The 15,274-nt window shown below is 34.2% G+C and overlaps 1 protein-coding gene across 1 annotated transcript in view; it reads right to left on the bottom strand.

The window, feature by feature from the left end:
* TBC1D12 (TBC1 domain family member 12) overlaps positions 1-15,274 on the bottom strand; it is a 95,433-nt gene that overhangs the window by 7,071 nt on the left and 73,088 nt on the right. Inside the window, 6 exon segments of the mRNA XM_060125405.1 lie at positions 1,519-1,590; positions 2,487-2,575; positions 5,194-5,274; positions 11,397-11,503; positions 12,718-12,835; positions 13,182-13,264. Coding sequence (XP_059981388.1) covers positions 1,519-1,590; positions 2,487-2,575; positions 5,194-5,274; positions 11,397-11,503; positions 12,718-12,835; positions 13,182-13,264 — 550 coding nt within the window.

The following is a 15,274-nucleotide window of genomic DNA, read 5'->3' as shown; positions in this document are numbered from 1 at the left end:
ATGAGTTTTATTTTAAAAATCAATATTTAACAAGTGCTAAAAATTAAATCCTTTACAATTAAACTTATAATGAAAGAATTTAAATGAATGTCAACTTTAAAATGTGAAGGGGTTACATAATGTCTTTACAGTTCTATTACAGAACACATGAGCAAGAGGGATTCTTTGTTCAAATTTTACTTCCTTTATAAGGACATATCCTTTAATACTACATTCCATACCCAAACCTTCACTTCCCCTCAACCCGTGCCATACTTTTTCCATAGCACTTATCACCTTTTAATATAACATATGATTTACTTATTTGTTATTTATTGTCTGTCTCCTCCTTCTAAATTATAAGCATCAAAAAGGGGGCTTCCCTGGTGGTGTGGTGGTTGAGAGTCCGCCTGCCGATGCAGGGGACACGGGTTCGTGCCCCGGTCTGGGAAGATTCCACATGCCGCGGAACGGCTGGGCCCGTGAGCCATGGTCGCTGAGCCTGCGCATCCAGAGCCTGTGCTCCGCAACGGGAGAGGCCACAACAGTGAGAGGCCCGTGTACCGCAAAAAAAAAAAAAAAAAAAAAAAAAGGGGGGAAGAATCTTTCTTCTGTTCACTAAGGTGAACAAAATGCCTAGAACAAAGCCTGGCATATAGCAATAAGCACACAATAAATATTTGTTAAGTGGATCAATAAACAAATATACAAATGAACATGCAACAAAATAGGATAAATTGTACCACACAGCCACCCTATTGTGAGATCTCTAAAATTCTTCTATTTTAAGACAAAGGCAAGAAGATGAAGGTTTAATGATTTCTAGTTAAACATGACAAATTGAACATACAGTTTTCTTTGTTCCCTCCCAAATCCAACTAAAATAACAGTAAATAAAAAGATAAATATTAACTTAGGAGGATGGAAAGAATGGAAAATAATATAAACAGTAGATAAAAGATGTCAACAGCATTTTAGAAATTTTAATTTAATTAAATGGAGAATGTTGAAACTAAAATATGTGCAGAGGAGGAAGCCAATAAGCAGCAAGCCAATTCAGTCACAAAATCTGGAAAGCTCAGGAAGTGAAGTTATCAGGTTCCTCTAAAATTGAAAGGTAGGGCTAAAACTAGGATTGGTTGAAAATCTGTGAAAGGAGCAAATCCCCTCCTCTATCCTGTATGGACAGGTATCCATCTACCTTCCCCTCAACCCAGCAGAACATAAGAGGTTTATCTCTGAAGGGACAGTCAGGAAAAGGAGAGTTAGGGAGAAGGGGAGAAGGCACCACAGCAGGAACAATAAATAAAAGTTTACAAATTGAATGGTAAAATCCCCAGCTGCTCTCCGAGAAAGCTGGCTATCAGTCTCATAAGCCTCTGGTAGGAGATGGGAAGATTCCTCTCCGGGTAAGTTAATATGACCAAGAAAAAAAAACATAAAGATACAGACATTTGGGAGCTAATACAACATAAGATATTATAAGATAAGAGAGATAAAATGTTTATATTCAAAAAGCAGACTGAAACAAATACTTACATAACCAACATCAGGTCTGTAACATGTATATGCCCCTAATATACTATGTAAGACATCATGATATGGGCCACCCTTAGAGGAGAGAAAAATGAAATGTCAAGCTATACAAATAACTGTCTCTAAGTTAATTCTCAAAAAACATGTTAATAAACTTTACATTTCCTAAATGACTAGTTTTAGTCAGTATACTTTATCACTCCGCAAAGATGTTTTCTAAAGTATGAATAAAAAATATTTAATTATGGAAAACCAAAAAAGCCAAATAAACTCGATGGATGGATACAAGCTATGTAGTTTGTGTGCAATTTTAAAGATGTCTAAATTTGGTACAATAAAATTATAATGGAAATAGATTCTTTCATTTGCTATAATACAGTTTCAGCAAGAGAAAACCATCAAGCTACACGAAATTAAGTTTATCAATAATTTTAATCTTAATGGTAAAATTTTTAATCTCATTTTATCAATATAAAGATAGAAGAATTCCATGAATAAAGACTTGAGTCATATAGACATATAAAATGTAATCATTTCTCTCCTCATAAAATATAAACAACTTCATAACAGCCTCTGCACAAAAAATAAACTGTTTCTTCCTATTTCAATAGTATTATAATTATGAAAAATTTTAAAGTTTTGGAACAAACTTCTTTATATTTTAACAATATACTAGGCAAAAATGTTAAAATTTAAATATTTTACAGAATAGAAAGTGAAACAAAGAAATTCACTTCAGTGAAAACTCATCAAGTACCTTTATGTGCTATGTTAACTGCAATGCATTCAAACAGTGGAATAAAATAACAGAAATGCCTTTACTCTTTTCCTACTAGTTTTACATTTTTTATATAAAGGTCTACAATTTTTACAGTTTTGCCTTTTAAAAAATAAGAGCTATGCATTTAGAGAATTTGTTCCCCTGGATTAAAAAAAAAATTAGTTGTTACAAGCTGGTTAGAAACCCTTACCTTCTGAAAGATGTAGAGAGATGGGAATGTACGGGATATGTCCAACTTAATTAATTCCAGACTGGCCTCCCGATCAGCAACAGATACACCTGCATTTGCCAGTTAGATAAAATTGAAATGATTACTTGACTATACCAAGTTCAATCTTACCAACACAGAATGATCACACAGCATATATGTTACTTAAGGAAAGTTAAAAGCTGAATAATTAAGAAATTTAAAGAAATGCCATATAGCTTTTACTGGAACTTAGAGCCTCTAATATGAAGAAAGTATCTATACATTTATCAGAAAGTTTTATGGTGCAAGATTTCTGCTTCTGGGTTTCATAGAAGGTAGGGGAAGGCTACTGCTGCCACAATAACAACTAGGAAAAAGAATGAATTTCAAATACCACTTGTTTTAAAAAAGGCATAAGAGGGAATTCCCAGGCGGTCCAGTGGTTAGGACTCCATGTTCTCACTGCTGAGGGCCAGGAAAGCGGTCTAAAGGATATAAATCCCAGAAAGAGAAGAGCCTTCCCTTTCCTAGGTGAGTGGATACCAGTGGCCATTTTTCTTTCTAGGAGCATCTGCCAAGTCTCAGAATGGGCTCAGGATTGAGCCTCCATAGACAAAGGTACTCTGCTTAGGGAAAGAGAAACCAGAAGAGCTTTTCATGGCCACATAAGACTGATGTGACAGGAAGGATCTGGAGGAGGCTGAATGTATATCTGGTTTTACCCTGTGGGACTTTTGCTGAGTGCTAGTGTAGTGCAGAAAGCCAAGCTGGAAAGACATAATGAAATAACTCATAAGCACATGGCCCTTGGGAGAATGTCTCATTGAAGAGGGGAGCCTGTAGTCAAAATAGGACAGTTCGTTCTATCAACAAATTTGAAACCCAAGATTAACTAAGTCTATCTAAAGCTGTAATCTTGCCCAACCTAGCTCAGTTACTGACTGAATTGAGGCGATAACCCAATGGCCTAACAGAAAAGAGCATAATTCCTCTGAGGGGAAACACCAGCTTCAATTTATACCTTTTTTATTTATAATAACTAACATGCAATTTAAACTTTTAAGATATGCAAAGAATCAGGAAAATATGATGTAAAATCAAGGGAAAAACCAGCCAATAGAAGCAGACCTGCAGATGATCCAGGAATGGAATTAAACAAGGATATTAACTGCTATAAATATGTTAAAGAAAATAGAGAAAATGAGTGAGGAAATGTGTGGGATGGAAAGATAATTTCCACAGAAAAATAGAATCTATAAAAAGAACCAGGTAGACATTCTAGAATTATAAAGTGTAATTTCTGAAATTAAAGATATATATTGGATAAATAGGACATATTTAATAGACTGGATATAAAAGAAGAGAGGATTCATGAACTTGATTACAAAAATCATCTAAACTGAAGCACAGAAAGAAAAAGAATTTTAATAAATAGTATAAGAGACTTATGGGACACTGTTAAATGGTCTAACATACATGTAATTGAAGTCCTAGAAGGAGAGGAAAGATGAGGCAGAAGTAATATTTGAAAAGATAATGGCCAAAAAAGTTTAATGACAACTACAAATTATAAACACCCAGGAAATAAGAAATCAGTAATTTAAACAGAACAGTTTTTCTGATTGAAACAATTCTTCATTTACATTTAATTTCTACTAAAATATAACTTTTACCATTTATTAATCATGACAAAATGTCTCTGAAGTAAATGCTCATAATTTTAATTCTTACGCTTCCAATATTTCATAAAAGTGAGTTTAAAACTCAGGCTGAGGCCCTGCCAATTAAAACTTCTTACATCTTCTTCCTTGAACTTTTAGTTTCCCACAAATAGCTGACATAGCTAACAGGTCTTGGGATGATACTTACATGAACCTTTCTGCCAATCAAATCTTCTTTCTAACCTTGTTTAGTCAATTTTCCCCACCATACTGTTCACTTTTCTAAATTAGAAAAAAGAGTATTCAAGGAATTTAACAGAGTTGTTTACATACTCATAGAAAACCACTATGAGATATGCACCATTTCTCTACCCTAAACCATGCTCATTTTTAGAGTTTTACTTATAGGGAAGAGAAAAATTTGCCTTCTATGAAGTAGAAAGAAAAGTGACTGGCAGATAAACAGCTCCCCATTATTCAAGGACTAGAAATATTTAAATAAATTTACCTAAATTTAATAAACTAAGATGACAGGAAAAAAGAGTGTTCCTGTTTTCGCCAAAATGATTAGGAAAAAAACCTGATGAGAGTAGAGGGAAAGATGAAGTCTATGCGTGAATTAAATGAACAAAGGTTAAGGCACAGTAAGAATTATAAATAATACATTAGGGAGTGACTGAAAGTCAGTGAGAGTCAGGGGAGACAACAGGTCACAAGTGAGGTGTGCGGATCATCTATCTTTAAGTTAAGAGTTGGCCTAAAAATATTGTATCCCATTAGTCTTACTGTCGTGATTAAAACCTGGACTCTGGGGTTCAACAACCTGGGTTTACATTACAGCTTCACTGTTCCCAAGTTAAATACTCTGAGCCTCAGTTTCCTCTTATATCATTCAGTATAATACCATCTACTTAAAGGGTTATAACATTAAAGGAGATAATGTATGTGAAGAATTACTAGTTCCTGATACACTGTAAAAATCACACTAGTATCTCAGCAACTGGATTTTGAGAAATTTTTATTAACCACAACAAAAAAAATCACACCTTCTACATCATTCTCTGAATTTGTTTCACTGAAGCTTTTCCATCGTTCCTTTGCTCTTGAGAGGAAGATTTCATAAAGTTCTGGGGGAAAAAAAGCACAAAAATTCATAAATAATAGGAAAGAAATTTATTCTCATATTTTCTATTTTTACTTACTTAAAAATAAAGAGAAAAAATCCTATTATAAGGTCAGATTTTTCTTATGTAGCCGGCATCAAAAATGTGGCAAATTGAAGTACTTGATTCTACCAAAACTATTCATTACTCAACCAGAAAGATAGCAAAGAAAATACTGCAGAGTGGTCATCCAAATAGCTACAATATAGAATGAATGTTAAGAGGCAGGAAGAGATGCTTCTGCTGAAGAAGTATCACTGTAGAATAGCAGAGACATGATTTTCTTGGAGTCAGTCAGATCTAGATTCAAATTCCAGCTCTGCCACGTACTACCTGTGGGACTTCAAGAAAGGTACTTGATCACTCTGGAACTTGGCTTTCTTCATCTGTAAACCGGAGAAAAACACCACCTACTCATGGGGTTACTGATGCTTACATAAGATAATTTACATACACCTCCTGACACCTTATAGACCCTCAATAAATGCAAATGCTACTTCTTGCTTTCCTTCTCTCTTGAAACTGGTTTCTCCATTATGATATTGCTATCTAAGGCTACCTAAGCTATCCAAAGCTACCAAACTTCAAAAATTTCTCCAGAAGGCCTACATACAAAAATCTCAACCCCTATCTTTTTACTTTAATTGCCAAATCACTTTTTGAGACTACCACTCTGTGCTTCCATATACAGCATCTCATTACAACTTCAAGAATAAAAGAAATTGAAAAATTTTCTCAATTCTCAAATTTTAATTGTTTCTACTTTCTATTATAGATATTTAAAAATACATAAAAATAGTAAATTTCCATGACAAAACAGCAAAAAGTACTTCTTGCCCAAATACCAACGTTGATGTATTGCCCAAAATACCAAGAACATTTTTTACTTCAATTAATCTTTTTTTAAAAATGTATTTAGGGAATTCCCTGGTGGTCCATTGGTTAGAACTTGGCACTTTCACTGCTGAGGGTGTGGGTTCGATCCCTTCTTGGGGAACTAAGATACCACAAGCTGCAGAGCACGGCCAAAAATTTTTTTTAAATTAAAATATAAAACTAAAAAATGTATTTGTTTTTAAAGGTAATATATGAATGTGATTTATTAAAATATTCAAACAGTACAAAACAGTATAGAGTGAAAAATAAATTTCCTTCCCTCCAATGCACTTTCTGCTTACCAAATCTCTAAAGATAAAAATATGCAAACACAAGCATATACATATATATTTTCCTTTGAAATAAAGTGGCAACATATTACATGCATTGATTTGCATCTTGCTTTATCACACTGGAAGTTGGTCCACATTAGCAGAATAAATCTACTTTAGGTTTGTGGGTTTTTTTTTAACAACTGCACAGTATCCCAATGTATGACTGTACCATATTAAGTATACATAATACTGGGTTGGCCAAAAAGTGCCTTTGGTTTTTAAGTAAAAATAAAAGACACATTTTTCATTTTCATCAAGAACTCTATTGAACAATGTATTCACCCTTTTGTTCCACTACCTTTTGCCATTTTTCAGGCAACTTCATAATTCCATCTTCCCAAAACTTTTTATCTTTTTGAGCAAAGAACTGTTCCAGGTGCCTTTAACAGTCTTCCAGGGAATTGAATTTTTTTCCATTAAGAGAATTTTGTAAAGACCTAAATGGAAATCTGAAGGTACAATGTCTGGTGAATATGGAAGATGAATCAGAACTTCCCAGCCAAGCTGTAACAGTTTTTGCCTGGTCATCAAAGAAACATGCGGTCTTGCGTTAGCCTGATGGAAGACTATGTGTTTTCTGTTGACTAATTCTGGATGCTTTTTGTTGAGTACCACTTTCACTTCGTCTAATTGGGAGCAGTACTTGTTGGAGTTAATCATTTCGTTTTCCAGAAGCAGCACATAATGGAGGACTCCCTTCCAATCCCACCATATACACAACATCACCTTCTTTGGATGAAGACCGGCCTTTGGTGTGGTTGGTGATAGTTCATTTCACTTGCCCCATGATCTCTTCTGTTCTACATTATTGTATGGTATCCACTTTTCATCGCCTGTCACAATTTGTTTTAAAGGGAACTTTATTATGTATGTATGTATGTATGTATGGCTGGGTCTTCGTTGCTGTGTGGGCTTTCTTTAGTTGTGGAGAGTGGGGGCTACTCTTTGTCGCGGTGCACGGGCTTCTCATTACGGTGGCTTCTCTTGTTGCAGAGCATGGGCTTTAGTAGTTGTAGCTCGCAGGCTCTAGGGCGCAGGCTCAGTAGTTGTGGTGTACGGGCTTAGTTGCTCTGCAGCCTGTGGGATCTACCCGGACCAGGGCACGAACTTGTGTCCCATGCATTGGCAGGTGGATTCTTAACCACTGCGCCACCAGGGAAGCCCCACAATTTGTTTTAAAAACATAACATTTTCATTACGTTTCAGTAGAGAATCGCATGTGGAAATATGGTCAAGGTTTTTTTTTTTTCGCTTAACGTATGTGGAAACCAAACATCAAAGTGATTCACATAACCAAACTGGTGCAAATGATTTTCAACGCTTGATTTGGATTTTTTGAGTATGTTGGCTATCTTCCTCGTGGTATAACATTCAATTGTTCTCAATTAATGTCTCAATTTGATCGCTATCAACTTCAACTGGTCTACCTGACCGTGGAGCATCATCCAGCGAGAAATCTCCAGCACGAAACTTCACAAACCACTTTTGACACGTTCGATCAATCAAAGCACCTTCTCCATACACTGCACACATCTTTTTTTTGCCATTTCAGCTGCATTTTTACCTTTCTTGAAATAATAAAGCATAATATGCCGAAAATGTTGGGATTTTTCTTCCATCTTCAATATTAAAATGGCTGCACAAAAATTCACCAATTTTGATGTCTTTTTTAAAATTCATGCTGATACGACAACTGTCACATACAATCTAACAAAAGTGTTTTGAATGAAGTTAAAGACAACTAAGTGCTACGAGCCATCTTACAGATAAAAACAAAAGAATCTTTTGGCCAACCCAATATATATACTAACAAGAACCAGATCATTATAAAATTGCTGACTTTTACATTTCAAATAGACTATTACTATTCTGACCCTTTCTCCCTTTTGTTCACTTCTTGTTACTACTCATGGTTTGGAAAAAAGAACTTTAAAAAGAACAAAAAACTTAAAATTTCTATTATTTGTGCCCATCTCCATCAATGTTTTGATATAAGATGTAGATATAATCTTAAAATTTAGATATATAATTTTTTTGCAGTTCTTAGACTGAGGTTTGCACTTTTTCATTTCAAACTGATTCCAAGCTAGGAATTCCAGTTTCACTGTTCTACTCAAACTTCAAAACTGTCTCGGAAAAAAAAGGCTCATGAAATAAATACATCACTTTTGGAAGTCACAAAATTGATCCAATAATAAAAATGTAGCAATGCATTTCCAAACATCAAAGGATATCTCTTCACGGAAGAGTTACAGTGCTCATCTATAATAAGATGACCTGCATCTCAGTTCAATTTCATGCTTGACTGGGCATGTCACACATTTTATTCTGTATGTACAAATGTAGAGCTTGAAGCAGACTAAAGAAGTATCTTGGATTTGAGCAGAGAATACTTTGAGATCAGTGTATGTTTCACTTTCTTGTTTTCTGACAGTAATGATACTGTATGCATTCTCAGTAAATTTCACTTTCACTATAATTTCATATTCATCATCACAAATCACTGTCAGAACACTCCTTTGAGATAGCTAATTATCTTATCCCCATTTACAGATGAAGAAAACTAAGACCTCTAGATGTTAAGTAATTTGCCCAAGGTCACAAACCTAATACAGAGTGGAACCAAGATTTGAACCACATTTGACTGACTTTAGAACCCCTATTCTTAGTTACTATTCTCTAATGGTTATAAATTTCATGATTAAGACAAATACAACAGGAAAAGAGTCAAACTATTAGAGCCCCTAAAATAAACAAAGTTATCAAAACTAAATTTACTTCCACTGAAATTTAGCTTTCTTCCCACCACTAATGAAGAAGAGAATGAGTACCCATTTCACTCCTGAATACATAACTGTTTAGTAGAGAGAAGCTAAAATGACTGAAAATAAATGACCCAGTTATTTTACAAACCTTGCAAATTTCAAGCTTAAAAAATAACTTTCTGATTAGAGAATCACAAAAGATTAATACCAACTTAACCAATGTTTTAATGTCTAAGTTGTCAGGATACCTAAAAGTGTAAAGCCAAAGTTCTCAAAAAAAACAAAACTGCAAACAAAACTTCAAGTAGCCACCCATACTTCTTCATCTCACCTATATGCAAAACTGATTCCTAAAACTTTAACCAATACAATACCTTTTCCAGGCTTAATTTAAAACTCAATTTTTGCCCTAAATTCTAATTTTTTTTTAAATTCTAAGTTTTTAATTAAAGAAAATGTCAAGTTAAAATGACATGTTCATTATAGGATTTTTGTGAAAATCACTTTTATAAACTATACATGATCATGCTATTCAAAGTTGGCATCACTTTTAAGACTAAAGATAAACATTTAGATTTTTGTTATAAATTCTGTACAACTATATATAATGCTGATTGCTGTAATGAATATCCTTGTAGAAAAGCTTTTGAAACCAGTCCTGATTATTTATTTACTTAAAGTGTTAGAACTGGAATAAATCCATCAAAGGTTATATTTTTTGATGCTTTTGGTAAATATTTCTAAATTATTTTCAGTCATCCTCCATGTGGGTAATTTTCATTAATTTAAATCACTTTTGAGGAGTAAAAAAAGACAGGTAACTTGATGTTGTTTCTTTTGTTTTTTGTTTTTATTTTTTGGCTGCACTGCATGCATGTGGGATTTTAGTTCCCTGACCAGGGATTGAACCTGCACCCCATACACTGGAACCTTGGAGCCTTAACCACTGGACCGAAGTCCTGATGTTGTTTTAACATATATGTCTTTGATTTAGCAATCACTAGGAAAATGGTTAAATAAATTATACTATAGCCAAACCGTGGAATACAGTGCAGCTACAGTACATATAAGTGCCCCTTTTATGCACTGATATTGAGGGATGTTCAGATGGTTTGTGGGAAAAAATAAAAGGAAGAAAAAGAGAAGGCTTAAAAATTATCATATGTAGATGTACACTTTTTTATGTGCATAGAAAAAAGATCTGGAAGAACATACACCAAATTGCTAAATGGTACCTAGAGTAGGATCAAGAGCAGAATTTTGGGTGGAAGAGGGGGACGAAACATGCAGTTTGTACTTTACTATTGCTTGACTGTTTTTCAATAAATATGTAAATAAAAAATTTTAAGTAACAATGTATTATTTACATTATTATATTAGAGTCCCTAAGTCTTTCTGTGGTAACTTTATCTGGCATTATCATTATCACTCAGACCATTAGTATCTTTTATTACTAATTATTTTACCCTACTGATAATATCCTTATTGTATGTAATTTTTTTTAGTTCATCAAAACTACACTACATTTTACTCCTATCTACATTTTACTCCTATGCGTAAAGGTTTTAAGAAACTTAAGAAAATAAAAACAATGAGAATCTTACTTCTTTTTGTTTTTTAAACTTTAAAATTTTTAAATAAAAAAATTCAAAATGACTGGTTTGGGTAGAAAGATAGGAAAAGAAATTTCTAGCTTTCCCTCAATATTTATGGTTTTGAAAAAAGAGGAAACTTTTCCACAACTATTTTATTTTTCCTTGTATATGTTTATTCACCTATTGTTACCTAGACCCAGAAGTTTGGTTTTTTTTGACCCAGAAGTTTTTGAAGTTACCCACAGTTAAGATATTTAGATGTCAAGATTATTATTGACGGTTGTAAACTAAAGGAAAACCCACAAACTTTATTTATATAATATGAAATATAATAACTTACTTATTAAATCTTACCAGGTTTTAGAAGGGGGTAGGGAATGAAGCATGCTCTTAAAATGACACATATGGTATATGGCCATATATGGCCTTTTCAAATGACCAATCTACTAATCTGCTTTGGAACGCTGAAGATGGCTGTTTGCATGTGTGGGAGTAACTGAATATAGAATACAAACCAGGAGTGATATTTAGTTCATTTCCTACAGCTAGACTCCAAACTTTCCCACGGACACTAGGGGGCAATCCCTGCCACCACAATTCTCGAACTCTTCTTGTACTACGCCTAGAATTAAAGGGGGAGAAAAAAGGAGAAAGTTACTTTTTATACCAAAAACACTAGTTGCATGATGGTTTATCTAGTCTATGACCAAGTGACTACAGAACACAGAGAGTTAAGTATGTGATGCACTCTTTTCTTGGGTTCATGTATGTAGGCAAAAAAAGCCAAAAAATGTATAGTAATTTAAAGGGAACTGCCTTCTACAACTGCCACTTATACTAAGGATACAATGAGAGAATCAGAAATATGGGGACAATTATGAAAAAAGAAGATAAAAGGAACATAAAAACGCATTGCCAATTCAGTACCAAAAACAAAATCACAACATATTTACTATGGGTAAAGCCCTAGTCTTTGAGAGGCAGCACAGTCTACTGAAAGAAGTGTGCGCTTTAAAATCAGATAGACTTGAGTTCAAATCTGGTTAACCATTAATTGTACAACCCTGGGCAAATCACTTAACCTCTCTGACTTTGAGCTTCCCTATAAGATAAATGGGAGTAAAGGTTATAAGAATCAAATGTGATTACTTGTATAAAGAGCCTAATATAGTATCTGTCACACTGTGACAATATTCAACAAATTCCCAATGCACATCCTACACTAGGCATTGCAGAAGACATCTCCTACCGTCCAGTCTAGAGGAAAAATAAGGTATGTGTAAAAATACTGTCAAAAAATAAAAGGCAAAGTAAGGCAAGAAGTGTATTAGTCTCCAAGTATAATGAGACATCACAGAAGGGAAAGATCATATATATCTTACTATCTTGGTTATGAGAGAAGCATATTAGAAGCCACTTTAATAGTTAACATTTAATAAATGCATATTACAATGAAGGTACACATTTAACATTTTCTTTGCCAAAAAACCTGCTATTACATCAATAGTGCATCTTGCAATAGATGGTATGTTAGAATTAAGAAAATATGGTAACTGAGGAAATTAGAAGTTTCATGGATCAACTAACATTTCAGATGGGACTCAAATGATAGGTAAAATTCTGACAGGCACAGAGGGTGGTCAGTAAGGGAAGTAGGCATTAGAGACAGGGATATACAAAAGCAAAGCACAGAGATAAGCATGAAAGTTTTCAAACATTGGTTAATAGTATAATTTAGCTAAAACATAAGATACATGCTGGAAGTCATAAAAATACAAAATTGGAAACGAGACCTTTGGAGACAGACTGAAATTCAGGAAAAGTCTGCTTACTTACATTACTTCCCAATTGGGTAGTATTTCATTGATCCAAATTACCATTGCACTTGCAATGTTTTCTTCCTGTTTAAATCGTTCTTTCATTATTTTTTTTCTTTTATGTGCTTCTTTAATTTCTGTTTTAAACAAGTAAAAATTATTTCAGGAATAGATTCATGAATAATATCTTCATTTATAAATTAAGATACTAGTAGTCCCAGGTTTATGACACAATTACAGAGTCTCTCATAGATAGTCTGCTGCCTTTCTCCTCATAATAGTTTTGTAAAAGTACTTACAGAAAAACTGTGATTCTAGAATAACATTTTATTTCTCTTTAAGAACAAATTTAGTTAGAAAAATAAGAAATCAGCATCATCTTAAAGACAGGCTTGGTCAATTTCACCATGTTCCATCCTACTGAAATTCATTTCCTTTTGATACCAATAAATTAAATATACCAATTGGAGTTAAATTTTATACCTCGTTTTTTAGCCTCAGCCACCATCTCATCATATTCTTGTCGGTGACGTAAAGCTTCTTCCACAGATTTGGCAGGAAGATTTCTGAGGAAAAACAAATTTTACGTCAACTTTTAAAAGACTAACTTAAGTTTATTGACTTCTTTTCTTTTTATAGCTGGATACAAAGAATTTCTAACTCAACCTTCACATTTCATACATTAAGAAAGTATAAAGGGCTTCCCTGGTGGCGCAGTGGTTGAGAGTCCGCCTGCCGATGCAGGGGACACGGGTTCGTGCCCCGGTCCGGGAAGATCCCACATGCCGCGGAGAGGCTGGGCCTGTGAGCCATGGCCGCTGAGCCTGCGCGTCCGGAGCCTGTGCTCCGCAACGGGAGAGGCCACAACAGTGAGAGGCCCAAGTACCGCAAAAAAAAAAAAAAAGAAAGAAAGTATAAGGTTGAAAAGAACTCTGCATCTTAGAAAAGAATCAGAATCCAGGTTGCTAATATTTGTTATACATTTGTGTGTATATAAATTTATATATCATATATATTTGTTTATATATCATTTAAACATGTCCAATTTTAGCCAATAATCCTAGGTTATTTGTTAAACCCACTTACTATAGTTTTTTTTTTTAAGTCAACTTTTTTTAAAAAAAATATTTATTTATTTATTTATTTGGCTGGGTCAGGTCTTAGTTGCAGCCTGAGGGATCTATTTCCCTGACCAGGGATCGAATCCAGGCCCCCTGCATTGGGAGTGCGGAGTCTTAACCACTGGACCACCAGGGAAATCCCTAGTCAACTTTTTTGAGGTATAATTTCACACAACAAAACGGACAAACATGTTTTAAGAGTACTGTTTGTTGAGTTTTGACAAATTTATATACCTGTGCAAACAACAGACCAATCAAGATATAGAATGTTCCTATCATTCCAGAAAGTTTCTTTTTGACCCCTTTACACTTAATACTTACCTACCTCCTACCTTAAGCAATCACATATCTGATTTCTATCAATACAGATTAGTCACTTGCCTTTAAAGAATTTTGTATAGATTCTTTTGTGCCTGGCTTCTTTTGCTCAGCATACACACACACACATATATATATATATAGTTTTACGTTTTTATTGGAGTATAATTGCTTTACAATGGTATGTTAGTTTCTGCTTTATAACAAAGCGAATCAGTTATACATATACATATATCCCCATATCTCTTCCCTCTTGAGTCTCCCTCCCTCCCACCCTCCTTATCCCACCCTTCTAGCTGGTCACAAAGCACCGAGTTGATCTCCCTGTGCTATGCAACTGCTTCCCACTAGCTATCTATTTTATATTTGGTAGTGTATATATGTCCATATATACACTCTACCACTCTCTCACTTTGTCCCAGCTTACCCTTCCCCCTCCCCGTGTCCTTAAGTCCATTCTCTAGTAGGTCTGCGTCTTTATTCCTGTCTTGCCCCTAGGTTCTTCATGACTTTTTTTTTTCAGATTCCATATATACGTGTTAGCATATGGTATTTGTTTTTCTCTTTCTAACTTACTTCACTCTGTATGACAGACTCTAGGTCCATCCACCTCAGTACAAATAACTCAATTTTGTTTCTTTTTATGGCTCAGCATATTTTTGATATTCATCCACGCTGTTCTGTGTATTAGTAATGTATTCCTTTTAATTGGTGAATAATGTTCCATTTATCTATGTGGATGGACATTTAGATTGTTTCCAGTTAGGTGCTACTATGAATAAAAACTACTATAAATATTCATTTCAAGTGTGGCTATCTGCATTCATTTCTCTTGGTAAATACCTAAGAGCAGAATTCCTAGATCATAATGTAAGTGCAGGTATATTTTTATAACAAAATGCTTTCCACTTTACTAGAGATTTAAGATACCATTCTGAATAAAAATTTGATAATCAGTTACTTGCATATACCATATTTTGGTTTATAAACTAAATCACAGAGGCAGTGATTTAGATACATGACTATGCAAGAAGAAACACATTTGAATATTACCATATCCAAATATGTCATAATAAGGTCCAGTTTTTGGAATTAGATTTTTAAATTATTTTCAACAGGCTAGGTGGAAAAGGTATG

Source organism: Lagenorhynchus albirostris, chromosome 16 (assembly GCF_949774975.1).
Source record: "Lagenorhynchus albirostris chromosome 16, mLagAlb1.1, whole genome shotgun sequence".
NCBI lineage: Eukaryota > Metazoa > Chordata > Mammalia > Artiodactyla > Delphinidae > Lagenorhynchus > Lagenorhynchus albirostris.
The sequence above is the reverse complement of the archived record's forward strand: the minus strand, read 5'-3'. Positions and strand labels throughout refer to the sequence as shown.